This window comes from Suricata suricatta, chromosome 6 (assembly GCF_006229205.1).
Source record: "Suricata suricatta isolate VVHF042 chromosome 6, meerkat_22Aug2017_6uvM2_HiC, whole genome shotgun sequence".
NCBI lineage: Eukaryota > Metazoa > Chordata > Mammalia > Carnivora > Herpestidae > Suricata > Suricata suricatta.
In genome coordinates, this window is record NC_043705.1 from 114597037 (window position 1) to 114623651 (window position 26615).

General features: G+C 39.2%; 1 protein-coding gene across 3 annotated transcripts in view; it reads right to left on the minus strand.

Annotated features, from left to right (window-relative positions):
• Nucleotides 1-10806: 10806 nt before the first annotated feature.
• NNT (nicotinamide nucleotide transhydrogenase) overlaps nucleotides 10807-26615 on the minus strand; it is a 93497-nt gene continuing 77688 nt past the window's right edge. For all 3 annotated transcript variants that reach the window (XM_029940920.1, XM_029940919.1, XM_029940922.1), the window contains 3 exons: nucleotides 14911-15029; nucleotides 13562-13677; nucleotides 10807-11790 (listed from right to left, as the gene is read on the minus strand). In XM_029940920.1, the coding sequence (XP_029796780.1) occupies nucleotides 11641-11790; nucleotides 13562-13677; nucleotides 14911-15029 (385 nt within the window). In that variant the 3' untranslated portion in view covers nucleotides 10807-11640. The remainder of the gene's footprint in view (nucleotides 11791-13561; nucleotides 13678-14910; nucleotides 15030-26615) is intronic.

A 26615-nucleotide genomic window follows, 5' to 3' on the forward strand; every position in this document is an offset into this window, starting at 1 on the left:
ATCAGAATCATAGGGTCCCAGAAGATGAAGAGAGAGAAAAAGGGGTAGCAGGTTTATGTGAACAAATCATAGCACAAAACTTTCCTAACCTAAGGAAAGACATAGACACCATAATCCAGGACTCCCATTAGATTCAACAAAAACTGGCCATCAACAAGGCATATCATAGTCAAATTCACAAAATATGCAGGCAAGGAAAGAATTATGAAAGCAGCAAGGGAAATAAAGTCCTTAACCTACAAGGAGAGACAGATAAGATTTACAGCAGACCTATCACACAAACTTAGCAGGCCAGAAAGAGTGGCAGGATACATTCAATGTGCTGAATCAGAAAAGTATGCAGCCAAGAATTCTTTATCCAGCAAGGCTATCATTCAAAATGGGAGAGATAAAAAGTTCCCCAGACAAAAATTAAAGGAGCTCGTGACCACTAAAACAAAAGCACAAAGACTAGAAAGCACCAGAAACTCCAACTCTACAGGCATGATAATGGCAATAAATTCATATCATTCAGTACTCACTAAATGTCAATGGACTAAGTGCTCCAATCAAAAGATATAGAGTGACACAATGGATAAGAAAACAAGATCCATCTATATGTTGCTTACCAGAGACCCACTTTAGACCTAAAGACACCTTCAGATTGAAAGTTAGGGGATAGAGAACCATCTATCATGCTAATGGTGGCCAAAAGAAAGCCAGAGTAGTCATATTAATAAAAGGAAAATCTAGACTTTAAGATAAATACTGTAACAAGAGATGAAGAAGGGCATTATATCATAATTAAGGGGTCTATCTACCAAGAAGATCTAACAATTGTAAACACTTATGCTCTGAGCATGGCAACACCCAAATATATAAATCAATTAATCACAAACATAAAGAAACTCATTGATAATAATGCCATATTAGTAGGGGACTTCAACATCCCACTTACTGCAATGGGCAGATCATCTGAACAAAATCAACAAGGAAGAAATGGCTTTGAATGACACGCTTGACCGGATGGACCTAACAGATATATTTGGAGCATTTCATCATAAAGCAGTGGAATATACATTCTTCTCCAGTGCACAAGGAACATTCTCCGGAACACATCACATACTAGTACACAAAACAGCCCTCAACAAGTACAAAAAAATTGAGATCATACTATGCATATTCTCAGACCCCAAGAAAATCAACCACAAGAAAAAATTTGGAAAGATAAAAAATACTTAGAGACTAAATACCATCCTACTAAAGGCTAACCAAGAAGTTAAAGAATAAATTAAAAGGTACATGGAAGCCAATTAAAATGATAACATTATAGCCAAAAACCTCTGGGATGCAGCAAAGGTGGTCATAAGAGGGAAGTGTATAGCAATCCAGGCCTTCCTGAAGAAGGAAGAAAGGTCTCAGATACACAACCTTACCTTACACCTTAAAGAACTAGAAAAGTAACAGCAAATAAAACTCAAAACCAGCAGAAGACAGGAAATAATAAAGATTAGAGCAGAAATCAATGCTATCAACCCCTCCACCCCCCCCCCAAAAACAGTAGAACAGATCAATGAAAGTAGGAGCTGGTACTTTGAAAGAATTAACAAAATTGATAAACCTCTAACCAGTATGATCAAAAAGAAAAAGGAAAGGATCCAAATAAATAAAATCAAGAATGTAAGGGAAGAGATCACAACCAACACAGCAGAAATATAAACAATAATAACAAAATATTATGAGCAATTATACACCAATATAATGGGCAATCTGGAAAAAATGGACAAATTCCTAGAAACATATAAACTACCAAACCTGAAACAGGAGGAAATAGAAAATTTGAACAGACCCATAACCAATAAAGAAATTGAATTAGTCATCAAAAATCTCAACAAAAAACCAAAAAACAAAAAACCAAGAGTCCAGGACAAGATAGGTTTCCAAAAGAATTCTACCAAACATTTAAAGAAGAGTTAACACCTATTCTCTTTAAGCTGTTCCAAAAAATAGAAATGGAAGGAAAACTTCCAAACTCTTTCTGTGAAGCCAGCATTACCTTGATTCCAAAACCAAAGACCCCACTAAAGAGGGGAACTACAGACCAATTTCCCTAATGAACATGGATGCAAAAATCCTCAACAAGATACTTAACAATACATTAAAAAATTATTCACCATAACCACATGGAATTTACACCTAGGATGCAAGGCTGGTTCCATATCTGCAAAACATCAATGTGATACATTACATCAATATAAAATTTTTAAAAAGGACAAGAACCACATGATCCTCTAAATAGATGCAGAGAAAGCATTTGATGGAATACAGCATCCTTTCTTGATAAAAACCCTGAAGAAAGTAGGGATGGAAGGATCATACCTCAATAACATAAAAACTATATATGAAAAACCCATTGCTAATATCATCCTCAATGGGGGAAAACTGAGAACTTCCCCCCTAAGGTCAGGAGCAAGACAAGGATGTCCACTATCGCTGCTGTTATTCAATACAGTTGGAAGTCTTAACCTCAGCAATCATACAACACAAAGGAATAAAAGGCATCCAAATCGGCCAGGAGGATGTCAAACTTCCACTCTTCACAGATGATAAAATACTTTATATGGAAAACCCAAAAAAGATTCCACCAAAAAACTGCTAGAACTGATCTATAAATTCACCAAAGTCACAGGATATAAAATCAATGCAGAAATTAGTTGCATTCCTATACACCAATAATAAAAAAACAGAAAGAGGAATCAGTCCCATTTACAATTGCACCAAAACTCATAAAATATCTAGGAATAAATCTAACCAAAGAAGTGAAAAATCTCTACAATGAAAACTATAGAAAGCTTATAAAAGAAATTGAAGAAGATACCAAATGGAAAAATATTTCAAACTTCTGGATAGGAAGAACAAATATTGTTAAAATGTTAATACTACTCAAAGCAATCTACATATTCAATGGAATCCTTATCAAAATAACACCAGCATTTCTTCACAGAGCTAGAACAGACAATCCTAAAATTTGTATGGAACCAGAAAGGCCCTGAATAGCCAAAGCAATCTTGAAAAAGAAAACCAAAGCCAGAGGCATCACATTCCTGGACTTCAAGATGTTAAAAAGCTGTCATCATCAAGACAGTATGGTACTGGCACAAACACAGACCCTTAGATCAATGGAATAGAACAGAGAATGGACTCACAAACATACAGTCAACTGATCTTTGACAAAGCAGGAAAGAATATCCAATGGAAGAAAGACAGTCTCTTCAGAAAGTGGTGCTGGAAAAACTGGACAGTAACATGCAGACAAATGAACCTGGACCACTTTCTTACACCATACACAAAAAATAAACTCAAAATGGATGAAAGACCTAAACATAAGACAGGAAGCCATGAAAATCCTCAAGGAGAAAGCAGGCAAAAATCTCTTTGACTTCGGCTGCAGCAATTCCTTACCCAACACGTCTCCAGAAGCAAGGGAAACAAAAGCAAAAAATGAACTATTGGGACCTCATCAAAATAAAAAACTTCTGCACAGCGAAGGAAACAATCAACAAAACTAAAAGGCAACTGACATAATGGGAGAAGATATTTGCAAATGACATATCAGATAAAGGGTTAGTATCCAAAATCTATAAAGAACTTATCAAACTTAAATAATGGAATAATCCAGTGAAGAAATGGGCGAATGACATAAAAGGACACTTCTCCAAAGAAGACATCCAGATGACCAACACGTGAAAAAATGCTCAATACTACTCATCATCAGGGAAATAAAAATCAAAACCACAATGAGATACTACCTCACACCTGTCAGAATGGCTAACATTAACAACTCAGGCAACAACAGATGTTGGCAAGGATGCGGAGAAAGAGGATTGCTTTTGCACTGCTGGTGGGAGTGCAAACTGGTACAGCTACCCTGGAAAACAGTATGGAGGTGCCTCAAAATATCAAAAACAGAACTACCCTATGATTCAGCAATTGCACTACTAGGTATTTATCCAAGGGATACAGGTGTGCTGTCGCAAAGGGCCACATGCACCTCAATGTTTATAGCAGCACTTTCAAAAATAGCCAAAGTATGAAAAGAGCCCAAATGTCCATCGACAGATAAATGGATTAAAAAGACGTGGTATATATACACAATGGAGTATTACTCGGCAATCAAAAAGAGTGAAATCTTGCCATATGCAACCACATGGATGGAACTATAGGATATTTTACTAAGCAAAATTAGTCAGAGAAAGACAAGCATCATATGACTTCACTCATAGGAGGAATTTAAGATACAAAACAGATGAACATAAGGAAGGGAAGCAAAATTAATCTTAAAACAGGGAGGGGGACAAAACATAAGAGACTCATCAATATAGAGAACAACCAGAGGGTTGCTGGAAGGGTTGTAGGGGGATGGGTTAGTTGGGTAAGATACATTAAGGAATCTACTCCTGAAAACATTGCTGCACTATGTACTATTATTATTATTAATAAATAAATAAATAAATAAATAAATAAATAAATATGACAGGGGAAAAAACCCACACACACAGCCAACCATTCGGGCTGAGAGCATTTTTTAGTAAACTATGCTGAAGTTAAATAATAATAATAGATAATAATAAAATAAAGATAAACATTTAAAAAAGAAAGAAATTCAGTTCAGTTATAGAAAATAAAGTCATATTTTGGTATGTCTGAGTTTGTGGCCTGGGAGATAAAATTTCATAGCAAAAAGCTTTGGCCTGATGGGTTATCAGGTGGGAAGTTGTTGGAGGTCAAAGTAGGCATGGAGGTGCAATAGTTATGATTCTGGAAAGCAAAACACAGTGAAGGTTTTAAAAGATCTGCTCCAAAGCCTCCTTTATTCTTCTCCTAAGTAAGAAGCAACCCCAGGACTTACTTTTGTGTATGAGGCAAATGGCGGCAGCTGCTGAGAGAGACAAGGGTCGGGCAAATCACGACTGGATAACTAGCAACTTCTGTCGTGTAAAAACAGCTGTCACTTGCTTCCTCTACAAAATTTACATTTCTTCATGTCATTTTGTCAGTGGTTGGTATCTTCTTGCTGAAATTTCAACTGGGTTTTTTTAAAAAATATCTTTAAGCAGTTTAGGGGCATTTGGGTGGCTCAGTCGGTTAAGCGTTCAGCTTTGGCTCAGGTCAAATCTCATAATCTCAGGGTTAATGGGTTCGAGCCCCACGTCGGGCTCTGTGCTGACAGCTCAGAGCCTGGAGCCTGCTTCGGATTCTGTGTCTCCCTCTCTCTCTGACCCTTCCCTGCTTGCGCTGTATCTGTCTCTCAAAAATAAATAAAAAACATTTTTTAAATATATATATATATATATAAGCCGTTTAGTATGACAGGGTTCCTCCTTTACTTGAGTGCCATCTTCCCTTTCGCTATTTTTAACAAACATCAACAGAGTAGTTAAGCATACATGGCCGCCCACCAGATCTAGGTTGCCATTTTCTATTGTGGAAGGCACAGAAAACCCACAGGAAGTGGACAGGATGTTGCCTAGCACAAAATGAATACTTGTTAACTAGTAGCTACTGTTACTATTACCGATTGAGTTACTAAAATGAATAAGGGGGCAAAGTCTGTCTATCTGGAATTTTAAAAAAGGCTCATGATAAGCTTCCAGATAACTAATTCTAAACATAAGTCTATGTGGAACACACACAAAAATGCACTCCCCTCCCTCCTTGCTGCACGCGAATATACTTATTAATAAAAATGGCTTTCTAGTTAATTTAGCAAAAGGTAAAACATTCCAGAAATGTAAGCATGACCAAAACTGAATGAATGTTTTCATTAAAGAAAACAGTAACACTTCTGGCAATGCCATCATCCAAGTACTTGTCCTGTGGTCATCATTAAAATCCACCCATTGGTGCTTACACGGTCAGTATTCTGGGTAAGACTCATCACAGCAAGGACCAAATCCAGTACAAGTTACTCTAAAGTTTTTACACATAGACTCAGATTTTCTGTTATAGTCTTTGAATGTTCTACTGGTCTCATTTACAACCATGATTCTAAACTTTACATGACCATGTTTTCAAGTTACTACAATTATACCCAACACTAAGGCAGCAGTTATCCCCAATCAGGTGCAAGGGGGTGGACCTAAAGCATGTCCAAGCCTCCATGCTCATATGTACCCCAATGGGATGAAACCACAGAGCCGCCTCTGATTCGCAAGAACAAACTTTTCCATGAATCAGTAAAGGCCTGTAAGTTTTAAAGGGCCTTTTCTAGAGGAAGTGATTTCTAAAGCAAAGTGTTCCAATAAACTCAGAAAGCAGTGACAAAACAAAAAATGGCAAATCATGAGACTCTTGAATACTGAAAACAAACTGAGGGCTGAAGAGGGAGGAGGAAAGGGGAAGGGGGGCTGAAGGTAATGAAGGGGGGGGCACTTATGGAAAAGAGCACTGGGTGATATATGGAAACCAACTTGGCAATAACCTACTAATTAAAAAATAAATAAATAAAACCACGTGGGGGCGCCTGGGTAGTTTAGTTGTTTAAGTGTCTAACTTTGGCTCAGGTCACGATCTCACAGTTTGTGAGTTCAAGCCCCGCGTTGGGCTCTGTGCTGACAGCTCAGAGCCTGGAGCCTGCTTCAGATTCTCTGTCTCCCTCTCTCTCTGACCCTCTCCCACTCAGGTTCGATCTCTGTCTCTCAAATATGAATAAACAGTAAAGAACAAAAGGATTACAAATAAAGCATAACATTCTGATTCATCCCTCTGGGGAAGAAGCTATCGCCCTACTGACATAATACAATGTGGTTAGTCTGCCACACTTTCTCCTATTTTTCTATAGAGGTTTAAATGTGACCTTTCAGTTCAAACCAGCATCTATGTATGTGTAGCAGAGAAATAGAATCACAAGGTCCAGATAGAATTAACCAGCAGGGACCCTGCCACATTAGTGTAAGCCCTGTACTCTTGTAGAAAGTGCACTTCCCAACTGAAAGAAAGAAGTGGGCAAAAGTCAAGGCTGGCTGATAGCAGCTCACTGGCTTTTGGAAAATCAGGACCAGAAAAGGGCTGATTTAGATAAAAATTCACTGGCTCAGTCCAGCCCTACACCTTACTGGAAAAATTTCCAAGTTTTGCTTTTCCTAGCATAAGCCAGAAACAAAGTAGGTGGATGGGGGTAAGGGAGAGTTTTTTAAAAAGTGGCCTTATTTCAATTTCTGAATGGTCCATTTCCATGGGTTTTGACTACGCCCTATAGCAAATCACATTGCTGTTGTGTTTTTCATCTTCCCAAATGCAAAATGAAGGAGAAGGAGAAGGTTCTTACATCTTTCTATTCTCTCTCCAATAGAGGAAACAGGAACACCTCAGATCCCTTACCCTGAGTTCTCACTTCCTTTTTCAGGTCTCTCCATTGTTGGGGGAAGGAAGTAGCCACCATCATCCCAAGTGTCACCTGTGTGCCCCAACTCCACATCACTTCAATTCTTCCCAAAGTCTTTAACAACTACTTTGATTCCCCACCATTCTATGGCTGCCACTTGTACTTTCCCCCCAAACTCTAAGTGACCTTAGAAGAGCTGGATCACTCTCCCCTCCCCATCCCAGTACCTTTCTGACTTTGTTATCCCCAACAACTCCACACAACAAAAGCCCAAGTACCCAGATCTCTGATGGGTTGTTTGGTCTATAGGTGAAATTGGAAATATCCAGGGACAATGTGGACTCCATATCCTTTAGGCTACTTTTCATTAGTATTCTTCTTCAAAAATGGACTTTTGAAAAGAATTGGAAAACAGAGTTTAAAGTTACGATCTTTGGCGAGAATATGAAGTACAAATATTTTACATAGCATGAGGTAGACATAGGCTTTCACAGTCAACAAGACAGAGATGTAGTATCTCCCCACGACTTAGAGTCCAGGCTTTTAAAGTTCTCCATAATCATAAACTAGCCTTTGTCTACCTATTCAGTATGATTTTCCACTCCTCCCCCAAATAAATTATCTACCAAGATCCAACTATCTTTTCCTACCACTACCTTAACCATTGTACATCAAAGTTTGAAATAGTCAACATTCTAATTTCTGTCTCATCATCTACCTCACTATTTTATCCAAAAGATTTCCCTCCAGAAAGATGGTATACACCATGCTAAATATCTCTGTCACCACTTAAATAGTGACCAGTTCAATTCCTTAGCCCAAAATGTAACTTCTAAGAGATAAGTTTTAAAAAGCAATCTTGAGGTGTTGAGTGGCTCAGTTGGCTGTCTGGTCCTTGATTTGGGCTCAGATCATGATCTTGCAATTTGTGGGTCAAGCCCCACAGTGGGCTCGTGCTGACAGCAGGGAACCTACTTAGGAGTCTCTCTCTCTCCCTCTCTGCCCCTCCCCTGCTCACATTCTTCCTCTCTCTAAAAATAAATAAACATTAAAAAAAAAAAAAGAACAGCAGTCTTGAGTGCTTCAAAATTCAAGTATTACCATTCCTACAGCTTTACTAAACTAATACTCTAAAAGTTTCACTTAGGAGCACATGGTGGCTCAGTCAGTTGAGTGTCCAACTCTTAATTTCAGCTCAGGTCATGGTCCCAGGGTCAGGAGATTGAGCCCCACTTTGGGGTCCGTGCTGAGCGTGGAGCCTGCTTAAGATTCTCAAGTTCTCTCCCTCTGCCCCTCTCCCCTGCTCGTGTTCATTCACCCTCTTTCTCCCTAAAAAAAAAAATTTTTTTTAATCTCACTTAAAGGGCTTTTTCTCCTTGCTGACTACAGTAATTCATCTTTCCTTTGGGAGTAAAAGAACAGCTGGAACATGCAAGTTGCTGCCACTGGCGTGTAGAGTTTTGGTTGTTTGTTTTTCTCCTCTTACCATTCTGACCCAATGCTATTTGTTGGCAAAGACTCTCAAAAACTGGCAGGAGCTATAAATTAGATATTTGAACTATTCTCCCCTAGCTATACAAGTGAGCTATCCAACTTTCCAGTACTAAAATGCCTTAATTCACAAGATGTATGCCTTAAGGGACTTGAAAGTTTGCCTCCAAGTCAGATGAGCACATGGGTTATGAGTTATTAATTATATGTAACAAGGCTTTGGGATAGGATAAATTTAACTAAATCCTAAAGCTGACTGATAGATAATATATCCCATATTTGTGTTGGATGAGAAAACAGCAAAATCTAAAAGTTAGGGCCATGACTTGGATGGAATCAGAAAGGCCAAGGCCCCCTATCCAGATTCATTACCAAATACCCAACTTTATTCTCTGACTCCATAAAGGCCTGACGCCTACTGCAGAAAAAGATTAGTCCTTTCTCTCCATCCTCTCTATTCCAATTCCTAGAAAAAAATTTAGAGAGAAGGAAAAAGATTTATATGCTGAAAAATTGTCAGAGTTAGACAGAAACATATGTATAACATACTAAAATTTATACATTTACTTATACACATTCTTTACTTAGATGAGTCACTTAAACACAAACTCTCAATTTAAGACCAAATGAAAAAATAACGGATGGTTAAAAAGGCCCAAAAGACACATCAACATTAGCATTTCATTGCCTATGCATAATTCTCTGTTTTGGTAACAGACTGTGGGGTACGATGGACTTTAAAGAAGTTATTTCTAGTTGAATATCTATATATAGTGTGAACAATACAAGAATAAAAATAAGTTATATTTTCCAGTTGTATGACTTGGCAGAAAAAAAGGAACAATAAAATAGGATGGATGAAAATTATTTGTTGGGTCACCATAAACAATCCAAGCCACCAACCTTTGGGAGTATTAATTTAAGAAATTTTGTATCCAAAAATCTTTTAAATATTCTAAGCAATAAAGTAAAATAAAACCAACTGGAGCATAGTTTTTAATTCAAGCAATACAACCAGATGACAAAGGATTAGTGAGCAGCAAAGAATGAGGTCCTAAATTTTGAAAATATAGAAAAAGATGGACAATAATAACAAAAATAAATAAATCCAAGTGTCGTTATTTTTAGTTTAAGCAGAATCCAGGAATTATCTCATTTAAAAAAATCTAAGTTGCTGCTTCCCAGATATACCCACAATTACTTTGGGAAAAGGAAAAGAGTATAAAGACACAATTTATTGTTTCCTAGTAGAACTTTCGTGATGTAATTCAGACTGGAGGTTACTAATGACCTGAGATCCACTAGCAAATTGCAATTATTACTTAAAAATTAAAAAGGAGTCCTCCCTGCCTTAAAACACATTACACACCCACACAAACACTCACAGACAGATCTTAATCTCCGGCACAGCAAAACAGAAGTTGATTACCAAACCAACAGATATTGTGAGTTGTAAACTGAGTAAACATGAGCATTACAGTAAAAAGTTTCACACCAGTTAATTCTTTTTCTTGTTTAGAGATAGTTTTTATGTGCTTGTAATTATTTCAAGAAACGTAGTACCAAATTAGTTATACGGACAGACAGACAGATACTCCATGTAATCATCACTCATTCATTCACCTATGCAGCTTTTGACAGTAGCAAAGTCACAAAGAAAATCTACACTTTTACTGCAAAAAAGACATGATCTTTACTGACGTTTAGATAAACAAAGAGGTAGCTAATAAAAAAAAGGGGCCACCATTTTTCTCAAATGTCATCGATTACATAAGACCTGAAAACACATTCTGATTTGGAAGAAAAAAAAAAAAAAAAACAACACCTCTTGCCAACAGTTAAGAGGCTGAGAAATTTCATCTGTTTCCTAGTGGCAAGTCTTCCCCAGATGGTAGTAACCCGCATAACTGTTCACTTTAGCCTTTTGTCACCAGAGACAATTGCTACATCTCTACGCAAACATGATGAACTCATTTTATTAGTCAAATAGTTGAATTCCATTCAAGTGCACTTAATACAGTAAAACACATTATAAATTGATTGAAATTAAAAACACCTCTGACTGGAAATGGGATTTTTAAAAATACAATACTGATTTCAAATTATATATTTCACTGGTGTCCTGCTGAAACATACAAAGCAAATGATTTGTTTCCAACATCTCTGAAAGATTATCTAGTCCCTTAAGGTATTAAAATAGAAGTGAGAAAATACATCCCTGAAATCTAAGAATTGGTAGTACAGTTTGAAAAGTTGAAGCCAATCTGATATGGTTAATTCGGATCATGGTTAAATGGTAAGAGGGTAGCTCGGGAGTTGACAAAAGTCTCAAATTAATAACGTTTGTCGAAAAAAACATAAATGAAGGTACCTGTAATGTTTACAAGGTCAGAGTGTTCAGACCTGCGTATATAATGTAAGTCCTAAGATCCTAAAAACTTAATTTCTTAAAATATTGCTGACCGTTGAGGAAGAATAGAAAAATCCAAATGGATTACATCTAAAATGAGGCTGTTCTTTCTTCTTTTATAAAATACTTTTGGAATTCATAACACAAAAAATATGCACAGAAAGACATTCAGAAGTTTTTAATCTTTTTTTTTTAAATCAAGGAATCACTGCTCTTGAAAAATATCCCTGTTTGCTCTGCATTCTTCAGTCTTCCTTCTCTTCCAAGAGCCTTGCCATGGATGTCTATCAGCTGTACAGAGTGACACTTTATTTGCCTGTTATTTTCCCACAACAGAAGAGGTGGCTCTGTCAGACAACAGCCTGGTCTTGCAAATTTACTTCTGGTAGGATTCTCTCACTTTCGCCTGCAATGCGTCACATGTCTTCTTGGCATCGCCTAGAAGCATGGCCGTGTTGGGTTTGTAGAAGATTGGATTGTCCACTGCAGCATAGCCAACACCCAGTGACCTCTTCATAACGATGACCTAGGAGTGAAGATTAAGGGACAAAATGAGTGTATTTAACAGACCTGGCCGACATGTGATAGGCATGTCCACACTGCCCTGCCCTAACTTTAGATAAAGCCTGTGCCACTACTAACTCTTGAGTACACAGATTACAAGGAGTATTTTTAATGCATGTATATATATTTTATTAACTTTAATTATTTTTAATGTGCCCACAGTCACATCCATGAGAGAAAAATCTTGTTACTGATAAATAGTGTATCTATGAATGATAAGATTACAAGTGATTTTCTTCTCAGAGCTTTTCTCCATAAGGACTCTGTAACATTTTCTAGTCAGAAAAATAAGCATCTTTTTCTGAATGGGTTAAAGAGACCAAACTTAGTGCATAAGCTTCTGCTACAAATCTTAAGCCAAATGTAGTTGAATGGGGAAATGGTGTGATTCTTATTCCACCACTTTTAAGTACATCAGAAAGTTCCAGGGGCGCCTGCGTAGCTCAGTCAGTAAGTGTCTGACTCTTGATTTCAGCTCACGTCATGATCTCATGGTGCTGCGTTCAAGCCCCAGTTGGGCTCTAGATTGACAGTACAGAGCCTGCTTGGTATTCTCTCTCTGTCCCATCCTGACTCGCTCGTATTCTCTCTCATCTCTCTCAAGATAAATAAATAAACATTAACAAGAGAAAGAACGTTCCAAGACAAAAGCCCAAAGAGCAATCTAGCCCATCACAAGATAGAGGTGATAAATAATATTATGCTCCTACAAACCAAAATGGAAGAAGCGAGCTTATCTCTAATATTGATGTATTATAGTCATTTACAACTACGTGGATTATGGACAGTGCTAGCCTGTTACATAGCAAGTCAGTTCTTGGGAAAATGAAAAGCCTTTCTGGGGTAGTTTAGGTGATTTATCCAAAAATGAAAGCAGTCTAAATTTTTATTCACACTTCACAGAGCCTTAGTATGGTGTTCTTCAAGTTTTTCAAATTTATTTGATGACCAATGCAATACTTTTTTTTATCTACACAAGAACAAGTGCAAATCTCGCTCACCACAAAGTTCAAACTCCCATATTTACAATGAAGAGAAATAAAGGGAAATGCACCTACATAATTACATAATTATGACCGTTCAAACGCGGATCTGACCTACGGGTGGTAAAGACACTAGCCCTCTACTTAGGCAGGGGAAAGATACAAGCCCCTGCATCTCTATAACCCAGCGGTGGGTCTCTATAACCCGGTGGTAGGTCTCTGTAACCCAGCAGTGAGCCTCCAGAGACGTGACGTGCGTGAGCAGGCCTTGCTTTCTGATGCCACGTTACAGTTTGGATTTTTAAATCACCTTTGTTTTAGACACTCTATAACAACAACAAATTCCCTTTCAAAAAAATAAACAAAAAAATGTACTGGTCTTCGTATATGAAGGTGAGGATACTGACTCACTGCCCCAGAGGGAAGCCATCTACTTCACTGGACTCTATCTGGAAGTCAGCCAGACTCATTCCAAAAGTTCACAGTTCTTTTTTCAGCTGAGGGTACAGATTTTGTTAATCCGTCCTCACAATATAGTTTGGTTCTAACGGTGACCAGGGCATTCACTAGGGCTCTTTGATGGCCAGCGAACAGACAGAAGCTGGATACAGAGAACTAGGCCCTACCCCATCAAGTTCCTGCGGCTCCTAGGGGGCATCAGCGCTCCTCACTGAGTGAGCCAGACGGCTCTGTGCACAGGTTTGAAGAGACATTTGATTATGAGAATGAAACGGAAGTCTGAAACTTTACCTGCTTTGATTTCCAGACCTCGAGGACTGGCATGCCTGCAATAATAGAGTTGGGGTCTTCTTGAGCTGCTGAATTAACGGTGTCATTAGCTCCAATTACAAGGACCAAATCGGTGTCTATGTAATAAAGGGAAAAAAGAGGAAATGTAAGACTCAAATAGGCCATTTTCATTTTTTTCAGGCAGTGATCTGGACGTCAGAACAGTAATAACAGCAGCTAACGTTTACAGGATGCACAGGCATTGTACAAAGAACTTTATCAGAGAGGGTCCATAACTCACCCAGTGCCACACAGCTAAAAAGCAGTAGGTCCTGTATCTGAACTAAGCATCCTGACTGGAGCTTACATTATTGTGCTTTCCCTCCCCTCAATGGATCTACCTAATCTGACTTTACAGTGTTTTTTTAATCTCAAAATGATCTTGTCAGTTATATTGTTTTTTATAAGATTGGCATTCCATTTTCAACTCTTAAGATAACCACGTAAGATGCTATTTGATGCCTCAAAGAAAATGGTCTAAGAGTCTGTACTGTATGAAAGTGTCCCCGTAATTCCTGGAACTGGCAGGTTTCACATAAAATTTTGCAACAGTGAAATCTAAAAGGGGGCATAACATTAAAATGGTCCAAACATCCTCTTTAAGGACTATGACCTTAGATCTTTGCCAAAAGTGCCACGTGAATGTAGACATACATATAACTTCATTATTTTTCTCTAACAAACAGTATTTTTTAAGTTTACAGTGGATACTTGCCAGAAGGAACTGGTTTAATTTTAACAAACATGATCTTGGGCCAAATGTCATTAACATCCAACATCTACCCAATGACAGCCATAATGCACAGCACCTTATCTACTGAAATCCTAGTACTTTAAAAGAAAACAGAAAACTACTTTATTGATTATGAATCAGGACAACTGGAAGCCAGTAAAATCTCAGACACCGGCAAGCATTAGACATTAAATTAGTAACAGAGATGATTTTATACATGAGGAACCTGAGGCTGGGATCCAGGGCAAACAAGTGAGAACTGAAACCTAGACCCCAAAGCCCGATCTCTTCCGAGTCCCTCTGCAATGCTCCACTGTCCGCCAAGACTTCCTCCACCCCCCCCCCCGCCCTCAGATCTCCTCGAAGGCACAATAGTACCCAGGCTATTCACACATCTGTTGTGCCTTATTCAGTACTGTCTTTCATTGCTTTCATTTCAACTGCACCCCTACTAGGGGTAGGTTACTCTTCATTGGACTAGTAGGTCTTCAGTAATCCCACAATTTATGTCCTAAGACAGGTGTTGCTTTATTCAGACTAAGAATATTTAAACTTCAGCATTGTCCCTACCACTTACCTGGGAAGTCATGGTTGATCTCGTCCATCTCCAACACAATATCATATGGCACCCCAGCTTCAGCCAGCAGCACATTAAGCTGACCAGGCATCCGGCCTGCAACTGGGTGGATGCCAAACCTAGACATGAAACAAATGAACAGCTGGCCTGACTTGATGGGCCAAAATGTACAGAGACCCTAACATCACCTCCAAATCTGCACACTTTGTTCTTGGCACCTCTGCTTTTCCTGGTACTATCTGATCTCTACAGGCGGGCCTAGAACTAGTCCAGATATATGATCAATCTACAAATATTGAAGTTGGAGGTTTAATATCTCAGTATACACAAATGATAACGGCTCTCAAAAAATACATGTAACCTTAGAACCTAACTCTTCCATATGTTTTAAGTACAATGAATTTCCAACAACATTAATAAATAAGATCACCTTACATTTAATAAGCGTTATGTTCTCTCATGATACTTTCTGATAAATCTTGAATCTTTAAAAACTTATGTAAGTCAGCCTGGAATTAAACACTTGCCATGAAAAATCAACATTACTCCATCAAAAGCTGACTTCACATTCAACTTTAACCTCTATGTTCAAAGCTGGAGAAATAAAATATTATCATGGACAGGAGTTAACGGCTTACAATCTTTCAGAGAGTGATATGAGCATTACTCTGCATCCCAGAAGAAATGTGATAGCAACATGCTAGAGTGTTCCAAAGACAGAGTGATACACAAATCAGAGCTCCACGCTTTTATTAAGGCAAAAGAAACTGAAGCATCAAGCAATTTCTTTCGACCACAACCCTAATGGGATCTTTGGAGTCATTTAATCTAGCTTGTTGCCCACAGTATTGATCTCTGTCTCCTCAGCACTGGGCACAGTGCTTGACACACAGGAAGGGCTCAATAAAAAGTGAGTGAGTGGGTGAATGAATGAATGAATGAATCCAGTGAAGAAATGCATTTTATAGTAGTTCTTTGCAGGGATCCATCCAACCTGTTTAAACACTTTGAGTAACCAGAAACTTACTCCTTCCTAAGGTCTATTCCATTACTAGACAATCTCAAAATTACATCACACACACACACACACACACACACACACACACACCCTCATATTCAACCAAAGGGAGCCCCTATCTCATTGCTTTCCAAGGTCTGCAGTTTTGCCATTTGGAGCCATAATGAGTCTACCCCCTCTCATATGTGGATTCCTTTGAGCTATCCAAGGGTGTTCACATCCTCAATTCTTTCAACTACCCAGTGCTGACAGACCCACTGCTGTCCGAGCCCCCTGTTTGCACACTGCAATCTGCAGCTCAAATCTCAGTCCCCCAAGGCGAATACAGTGTGCTGATGTGATCTAGATGCATAAAGCACAGCAAGGACATCGCCTCCTTAGATCTTCCACTGACGACGCCTAAGTTGCCCTGAGCTGTTAGAGCTGCCACAACACATTGCTGCCTCACACAAAGTTGTGTCACTGAAGACACAGAAACTGCTGCCAAGTCAGGTGTCCCCACCATGAATCCAGGTTCTGCTGGGAAAAGATTACAGCAGCACAGGACCGAGTCTTCCTGAGAACACAGACCTGAAAACAGCTTTAAAATGGCCATTTATATGGCCCAAATAGTTGGTAAAGGATTTTCTCACATCTTTAAAAGTGATAATGAAGGGCGCCGGGGTGGCTCAGGTAGGTAAGCGGCCGACTTAGGCTCAGGTCGTGATCTCACGGTTTGTGAGTTTGAACCGCCCTGCATCAGGCTCTGTGCTGACAGCTCAGAGCCTGGAACTTGCTTTGGATTCTGTGTCTCTCTTTCTCTCTGCCCCTTCCCCGCTCATGCTCTATTTCTCTCTGTCTCAATAATAAATAAAACATCTAAAAAAGTGATAATGAAGAGTCAAGTTACTGGGGGACCATGTAGTTGGGGGGAAAAAGACATCAAGTGACAGGAATTCTCTTTTATCAACTTCACTTTTAATCTTCCTTCTGGGATCACTCAATGTCCCTAAATAATAATTTATACTAAAAAAGCCAGAAACCCTGGGGCAAAAAGGAAACAAAACAATTACCCCTAAGCAGTTGTACAATGGACAATAATTTTATTTCTCCTCTCTTTTTAACATATTTTCCCAATTTTCTATGAGAATATACACTTTTGTGGGGGAATCAAACCATGTGATTAAGGGGCCTCAGGGAAACCCCAAAGGGCTAAGGACAGTGAGATCAGTGACCAGCCAGGACCTTCCCCGATTCACAGTCACTGAAAGGAGGACAATGTACACTTTTTATGATGGAAAAAAATTAACTTCATTTAAAATAACTTAATACTTCATGCTTTTATACTGTAACACCATTGACAAATGATTTCTCAAATATTATTTCATTCTATCCCTAATCATCTTTACAACTCTCCATCAAGAATTAGAATGTTGGGGCGCCTGCATGGCTCAGTCAGTTGAGTGCTCAACTCTCAATTTTGGCTCAGGTCATGATACTGGAGTCGTGAGATCGAGCCCCGTGTTGGGCTCCATGCTGACTTTGGAACCTACTTCAGATTCTCTCTCTCTTTTGCTATCCCTCCACCCTCATTCACACCCCTCCAACTCATGTACTCACTCTCTCTCTAAAATAAAAGAAGTAAAATAAAATAATAAGAATTAGAATATAAAAGCAAGTGATTCAAACCCAGTCCCGCATTAAATAAGCAGAGCGTCAGAGCTGTACCCCCACACCTAACAAAAAGAAGCAAGAATGGAGTAAGGGGGGCGCTGCTGGTATATACTTTGGCACAATGGCCAATGCTGGCTCTTCGTGATGTGCTAGGCAGTTTGTGCAACTTTTTTAGTAAATAATTACAGCTGGGATTCAAGGCAGGTCTTTCTGCCTCAAGAGTTTCAACTTTTAACTCTATACATTATAGTAGTATAGGGAAGGTATATATCTGAGAGGTCTTTTTGCTTAGTTAACAGCTCAGGTTTTACTAGCGATGTTGCTGCTGGCCAGGTTACTTAAGGACTCTCACTGTCTCAGTTTCCCCAGAGTAGTAACCGGCTGTTACTATCAGCCCATGCCCTGCCAAGGGTTATATAAAACTGTTTAGAAATGGTTTGAGAAATACTTAGTATTCTTGGCATGAATGGGTAAAATAAGGAGTTCCAAAAATCCAATTCGCAGTGTTCTTTGAGAATAATTGAGATCCCAGAAAGTTTCAACAGAGCTACAAGCTATAAAATAGAAAATGAAAAATTAAGTATCTGCATGAACAAACACAGAAAAATATGTCTCGGTATGCAAAGCATCTACAACAAGGTAAAACATTTACCAGCACCTGTTGGATGCTGGGGAAAAATTACTAAGGGTGGGAGTTAGAAATCAGCTGCAGAGGGTACTATTTCATCTACTTCAGCTGCTTCATCATCTTTCCCCTCAGGGGGCTAGCCGTAGTTTCACTCCAGTGAAAACAAAATTAGCGGCAGTCACTGTTTCACTGCAGTCATTAGTTCACTCCAGACCGTGGTGACCCACGCTCATCCCCTTATAGGGTTTTAAGTTCCTCAACCACAAATTCTCCGCTCATTTTGGGGACTGTAACAGTTCAACACCTGAGAGAAACATTTTTAATGTTCTCTAAAAACAAGATTAATTTTTTTTCATTTTAAAAAAATGTTTATCTATGTACTGAGAGAGAGAGTGAGAGTGTGTGTGCACGGGCAGGGAGGGGCAGACGGGGGGAAGAGGCTCCCGGGCAGGCTGTGCGCTGTCAGCACAGAGCCCGATGTAGGGTGCGGAGTCCCACGTGACCCCGTGAAGTCACTGCCTGAGCCAAAGTCAAGAGTCAGACACTGAACCGACGAAGTCCCCAGGCACCCCAGTTGCTTTCTCTTTAAACCAGACATCGCTATCTTAATGTCTTGTCTATACCAAACCAAAGTTTTCAATCTCTCCTGAAAACAAAAGAAATAAGGCAAAATACTGACAGTTTATGTTCCCGCTCTTCGTGTGGTAATGCAAGCTGTCTTCAGCACTGCAGCTGTTTTCAGACTGCCTCAGAGAAAGCGTTTCTGCAACAGACTCTCTGGTTGGGGCACCTACTTTAAGATTTTAGTATTTTTTTATAGTGGCAATAACATAAGACATTTAGAAAAAAATTCTCCAGGAACCAGAGTATATGCTCAATAAGTTGGACTTATTACTAGACTCAAATATGAACATAAATATCATTTTAATACTTCAGTTGCAATAAAGTACTTTAGGGGGTGGCTGGCTGGCTCAGTTAGTAGAGCATGGAACTCTTGATATCAGGGTCATGAGTTTGAGCCCCATGTTGGGTGTGGACCCCACCTAGGAAGGACGGAAGGGAGAGAGGGAGGGAGGAAGGGAGGAAGAGAGAAAGGAAGGAAGGAAGGAATCAAGCAAGCAAGCAAGCAAGCAAGCAAATAGAATAGGGCCTTTCCCAGCCTCTAGAGGCTGCCCCCATTCCCTGGCTTGTGGCTGCATCCTTCTCACTTCTGCTTCCACTGTCACATTGCCTTCTCTGACTCTGACCCTCTTCCTCTCTTTTATGACAACCCTAGTGACTGCATGGACCCACCTGAATAATCCAAGATAGTCTCTCCACCTCCCCTTGCCTTAAGTCTACAAAGTCCCTTTTGCCACATGAAGTAACATGTTCACAGATTTGGGGGATTACAAGTGAATATCTCTGGGGGTGCCTGGGAGGCTCAGCTGGTTGAGTGTCCGACTTTGGCTCAGGTCATGATCTGACAGTTTGTGAGTTCGAGTCCCACATCTGGCTCTCTGCTGTTATCACAGAGACCGCTTCAGATCCTCTGTCTTCCCTTCTCTCTGCCCCCTCACTCATTCTCTCTCCCTCTCTCTCTCAAAAATAAACATTAAAAAAACTTAATATAATAAAAAAAATTTTTTAAAAGAAAAAACAAGTGGACATCTTCATGGCCATTATTCAGACTACCACAAACTTCCTTTCTAGTCCTAAAATTCCATGAGATAAGGTTTCTACTTTACCTGAATAAACCAATATACAGATGTAAATTACTTTTGGATTTCAATTCTGTACCCCGTACTCTATTAATTTTTTAAATTAATTTATTTGTTTTTCATACCACCCTTGCTCATCTTTAAATGAATCCATCTGGCCATCTTCTTTATGCTTTAAGTGACATGTCTTGGGCCAGATTAGAAATCAAAGACCTCTAAATGTATGTGTTGCTATTGTAATATTTAATTAGCTACAGACTGCATAAAGACATCATTTCTGTAGAGTTAGTTGTGAAGGGTAAACAATCACAAAGCTAACCATATGTTATGTGGACTATCCCAAATGATAGATCATTTTATATCTGTTAGCATAATAATTTATTATACCAAACCTTAAGACTCTAAGTTTGGAGAAAAACACGTGCAAGGCTCTTACAAGAAAATGCCAAATGTTTTGAGAGAAATAACAGAACACACTAAATTTTTAGAAATATATATGTGCACACTGAGAAGTCAATGTGAGTGTATAACAATTCTGGCCCATATAACTGGCTAATCTCCATACCCGGCAATTTCAGGAACTGATGGCCAAAGCTCATCAATGTTCCATCATCATATGAAGAATATCCAGAATTTCAAAATGCAAAGCCTTTTAGTTATTCCCTTTGAGCCACAAAAATTATCTTTATCGTACACATGCTTAACAAAGCAGAATCAGCTGTCCCTGTCTACAAGATTCTACACAAGGAAAATAAATACTAAAATGAGATCACAAAACGGTCTGCCAAGGCGCCTGGGTGGTTCAGTTGTTACGCATCTGACTCTTGATTTCAGCTTGGTCATAATGTTGCAGTTTGTGGGTTCGAGCCCCACAGCGGGCTCTATGCTGGCAGAGTAGAGCCTGCTTGGGATTCTCTCTCTGCCTCACTCTCTCTCCCTCCTCTGCTCCCACACCCTCTCTCTCTTTCAAATAAATAAACATTGAAAAAAAAAAGATTCCACGTTCCCAGAACTTTCTTTACGCATCCCTTTCTTACGATGCAGCGTATCAGAGTGACTGGCGGACACGACTGTGCTCTCCACACTAGGCGCAACGCGAGCATCGGAACCATGTCTTATTGATCGGGCCTCACAGCACCTGGCACTCCTGCTAGGGACTCGGAGAGAGCGAGGGAAGGAAAGGGTTGTAAGTCATACAGTGTGCCCAGGAAGGTCCACGGATTCATAAATTTTTTATATCTCTTTTTAGAGAAAGTTAGGGAAGTGGCAAAAAATAGTTAAAAGCTGCAGAGTGCCACTGCCTTGTTTCACAGCATTTGGACAGTTTAGGTCTGTATGCCTCATGCCTCCTCTGCGTGCAATGGGACTGATCATTAAATCTCTTCAGAGATGCCTGGGTGGCTCAGTTAGTTAAGCTTTTGACTTCAGCTCAGGTCGTGGTCTCAAAGTCTGTGGATTCAAGCCACATGTTGGGCTCTGTGCTGACAGTTCAGAGTCTGGAGCCTGCTTTGAGTTCTGTGTCTCCCTCTCTCTCTGCCCCTCCCCTGTTCATGTTCTGTCTTTCTCTCTCAAAAAAAAAAAATAAATGTTAAAAACGAATCTTTTAAAAAAAAAAAAACCTCTTCAACGGAGTATTGTGAGATTTAAGTGAGATAGTTCACATAAAGTTTTTTCTACAAAGTACTTTAGACCAATGCCAATCATAATAAGCATTTATAAGTCAACCTGCAATTATAAATATCTATTCTAATATAGTCCTGTAATAAAAATGTTCATCTGTAGTTTTCAAACAAATACACATTTTAATGATGACTTATATAAAAAGAAATACATATTTTTTCCATTAAAACAAATGTTAGTTTGACATCAACATTTTCTGGTGGTTTTCTAATTTTTATCTTGAAATTCTAGTAAATACCAAGCTAGTCCAATAAAAGCCGGAAGTTCTTTATATTCACAACTACACCAAAGGACTAGAGAAATTATGTAGTCAAAATAGACTGAGGCTAGTAATTGTGAATACTGGGCTCACTGGGAACTTGGTCATAACTAACATTCAAATACACACTTATTTGGTAAAGTCAAATTTTAAAAGGCCATGTTTAACCCTTCCATTGATTACTGTTAGGCAGAGATGCATTGTTTCCTCAACTGATACAACAAATGTTATCAAGTCAGGATAATCTCTTCGATTATCTTGAAGCAAGAAAAATTTCAACACTTTTCTCTCTTTTCCTCTCAAAATGAAAACGATAGCCTTTTGTGAAACATTATAAAATAGAAACTAAGGCCTCAGTCCCCAATCAAAGATAGACCTAGACACAGTTCAAAAACAGTGAAGTGATCTACTCAAATAAATCAACCTGATCTTCAGAACCTTTTAAACTAATGAAGAAAGAATAAAAACAAATAAGAGTGTATATACTAGGGCTATTTGTAAATATTACGTGACCTGTATAGAACTTGGTAACAATGCAATTTGAAAGATACCCTATTTCTTAAGCCTTTTTTTTATAACACATGATGATATAAAGCCTATTCTTATACTTCTCACATCTTCACATTAGATTTCAGACACCCCGGGTTCTAAGGTGGACACAACAATGTTCATTCTCATGACCGTGGGCCTTGGAGACAATGTGTCCTGACCAGGGTGCATCACAGCAGCTGGGTCCTGGTCATGTGGGACTAGTAAAGACTACTGCACTAGTAATCACTACCTGGATCCTACCACAACTGTTCAAATTAACTGTATTTTCCTTCTCGCATTATGGAAATATCCAGATTTAGTTCAGCAATAAAACAATAAGCAGAGCCAAGTATCCCACTTCAACAATAAGACAAAGAAACTACAGAGACAATTGGGCCTCGTCCTGGAATATTGAGTATTTTCCCCAATTTGCAGCCTCTTACTATTATAAACACTGCAAAGCCTCTTCAGATTAAAAAAAAAAAAATCTTTTTACAACCTTAACAATTTGGTTATACATTTTGCCAGTCACTGTGCAAAATGTTTTCATACTCAAGATGTCCAAAAAGCTAATTTCCTATCTTTTACTGTGCTTTATTTTTTTTAATATAATTTATTGTCAATTTGGCTAACATACAGTATGTACAGTGTGATCCTGGCTTTGGGGTTAGATTCCATGTTCATTGCTTACATACAACACCCAGTGCCCACCCCAACAAGTGCCCTCCTCAATGCCCATCACCCATTTTCCTCTCTCCTGCAACCCCCCATCAACCCTCAGCTTGTTCTCTGTATTTAAGAGTCTCTTATGATGTGCCTCCTTCCCTCTCTGTTTGTAAATATTTTTTCCCCTTGCTTCCCCCATGGTCTTCTGTTAAGTTTCTCCACATATGAGTGAAAACATATGATATCTGTCCTTCTCTGAGTGCTTTATTCACTTAGCATAATAACCTCCAGCTCCATCCATATTATTGCAAATAGCAGGATTTCATTCTTTCTCATTGCCAAATAGTATTCCATTGTATACATAAACCACATCTTCTTTATCCATTCATCAGTTGATGGACATTTAAGCTCTTTCCATAATTTGGCTATTGTTGAAAGTGCTGCTATGAACATTGGGGTACATGGGGTACATGTGCCCCTATGTAACAGCACTCCTGTATCCTTTGAATAAATTCCTCGTAGTGCCATTGCTGGGTCATGGGGTAGTTTTATTTTCAATTTTTTGAGGAACCTCCACCCTGTTTTCCAGAGCGGTTGCACCAGTTTGCATTCCCACCAACAGTGCAAGAGGGCTCCCATTTCTCCACATCCTTGCCAACATCTGTTGTTTCCTGACTTGTTAGTTTTAGCCACTCTGACCAGTGTGGGGTGGTATCTCAGTGTGGTTTTGACTTGTATTTCCCTGATGATGACTGACATTGAGAATCTTCTCATGTGTCTATTAGCCATCTGGAGGTCTTTTTTGGAAAAGTGTCTATTCATGTCTTCTGCCCATTTCTTCACTAGATTATTTGTTTTTTGAGTGTTGAGTTTGGTAAGTTCTCTATAGATTTTGGATGCTAACCCTTTATCCAATATGTCACTTGCAAATATCTTCTCCCATTCTGTCATTTGTGTTTTAGTTTTGTTGACTGTTTCCTTTGCAGGGCAGAAGCTTTTAATCTTGATGAGTTCCCAATAGTGCATTTTTGCTTTTAATTCCCTTGCCTTTGGAGATGTGTTAAGCAAGAAATTGTTGTGGCTAAGGTCAAAGAGGTTGTTGCCTGCTTTCTTTTCTAGGGTTTTGATGGTTTCCTGTCTCACATTCAGGTCCTTCAGCCATTTTGAGTTTATTTTTGTGTATGGTGTAAGAAAGTGGTCTAGTTTCATTCTTCTGCAGGCTGCTGTCCAGTTCTCCCAGCACCATTTGCTAAAAAGCCTGTCTTTTTTGCACTGGATATTCTTTCCTGCTTTGTCAAAGATTAATTGGCCATACATTTGTGGGTCCAATTCTGGGTTCTCTATTCTATTCCATTGGTCTATGTGTCTGTTTTTGGGCCAATACCATACTGTCTTGATGATTACAGCTTTGTAGTTCTTTTACTGTGTTTTATATTTTTAAATTACACTGATTGCATTTGGGGATTTGGCCTTCCCAATACCATCATTGCACAATTTTCCTAAATATGTTATTCTAAGCTCTTAGGAAGTTGACAAATTAATGAGAAAAAAGATAAAGGGAAAATTTTTTAAAGTCTCATTTGTTGGAAGCCTATTTATTCTTTTCTTAACCATAAATATTTATAAATCATTAAAACCTTTAGAGTTAAAATAGAGGCCTGGGGTGTAGGCTGTCAATGGCTGGGAACTGCTAGTCAGCACTGAGGATGGTCCGTGGGGCAGGCTGTGGACCTCACCCCTCTGTCCTGAGGCTACTTCTCCCTCGTGAGACGTGCAGGTGAGACGGAGTCATATTTCCACACTTACAACCAATTATTGGGAGTCCATTCACCATTTTTTCCCTCATTCCCCTACCTTGAGATTTCTGAGATTTCTGTCGTTCATCATCCAAAGATCTCCAGTGAAAGAATTCTTTCAAGAGTGCTAATGATGATGATATTTCTCAGGGAGAATGCCATTCAACTCCCCGAACAGAACCTCTCTTGGTCTGTTTAGGCTGCTATAAGAAAATACTTTAAACCAGGTGGCTGAGTTCTGGTGGCTGGGAAAACTGAGATCAAGGCACTGAGAGATCTCTGCAGTGGTTTGGTTTGAACCTGTAATATCTCTGAGCATAGAAGCCATACGGCAGTGGGATAAAATCTTCAAAGACTGGAGAGAAAAGAACTGTCATCATGGAATTTTAAGGTATATAAAAAGAAAGAAAATCTACCATTAACCTCTCACTAAAGAACCTTTAAAAGATAGGTTTAGGGGTGCCTGGGTGGCACAGTAAGTTATGTGTCTGACTCTTGATTTCAGCTCAGGTCATGGTCTCACAGTTGAGATCATCCCCCATGTTGGGCTGTGCGCTAACAGCCTGCTTGGGATTCTCTCTCTGTCCCTTCCCTGCACTTTCTCTCTCTCTCAAAGTGGTTAAAAAGAAAACTTTAAAAAAAAATTTAAAGATCTGTTTTGTATGGTATTTGTCCTTCTCTGACTTATTCTGCTTAGCATAATACTCTCTAGCTCCATCCATGTTGTTGCAAATGCCAAGATTTCATTCTTTTTGATAGCTGACTAGTACTCCATTGTGCATATATACCACATCTTCATTATCTATTCATCAGCCGGTGAACACTTGGACTGTTTCCATAAGTTGGCTATCGTAGATAATGTTGCAATGAATATTGGGGTGCATATAAACCTCTGATTTAGTATTTTTTTGTGTGTTCTTTGGGTAAATGCCTAGAGGTGCAATTGCTGGACCATAGGGTAGTTCTATTTTTAACTTTTTGAGGAGTCTCCACTGTTTTCCAGAGTGGCTGCACCAGTTTTCATTTCCACCAACAGTCCAAGGGAATTCTCCCCTTCTCTGCATCCTCACCAACCCACGTTGTTTGTGTTGTTGATTTTAGCCATTCTGACAGATGTGAGGTGGTATTTCATTGTAGTTTGATTTGTATTTCCCTGATGATAAGTGATGTTGAGCATCTTTTCATCCATCTGTTGGCCATCTGCATGTCTACTTTGGAAAAATGTCTATCCAGGTCTTCTGCCCATTTCTTAACCAGATCATTTCATATTTTGGGTGCTGAGCTTTATGAGTTTTTTATACATTTTGGACACTAACCAAAACAGGCTCTTAACTATAGGATATTGATGGTCAGCAGAGGGGAGGTGGGTAGGGGGATGGGTTAAATAGGTGACAGGGATTAAGGAGAGCACTTGTGATGAGCACTGGGTGTTGAATGGAAGTGCTGAACCACTACATTGTACACCTGAAACTAGTACGATACTGTATTAACTGGAATTCAAAGAACTTAAAAAACAAAAAAAAAATAAATAAACTAAGAAAAAGAGGTAAAGTAGACCTTACAGATTCTCCAATCCAACTACGTCCTCAGGCAGGACTCCTTTATGTAGAATTACACTGAATACGTGCGCACCGTGCTGTGTCACAGAGCGGGCTGAAAACTTCACTGCAGATGCCATACACAGTCCCTGGTGGCGACATACACGTTAAGGACTTCTGTATTCTACGTTTACACATGGCAGTGCTCTGCTGGCGGGGGGGGGGGGGGGGGGGGG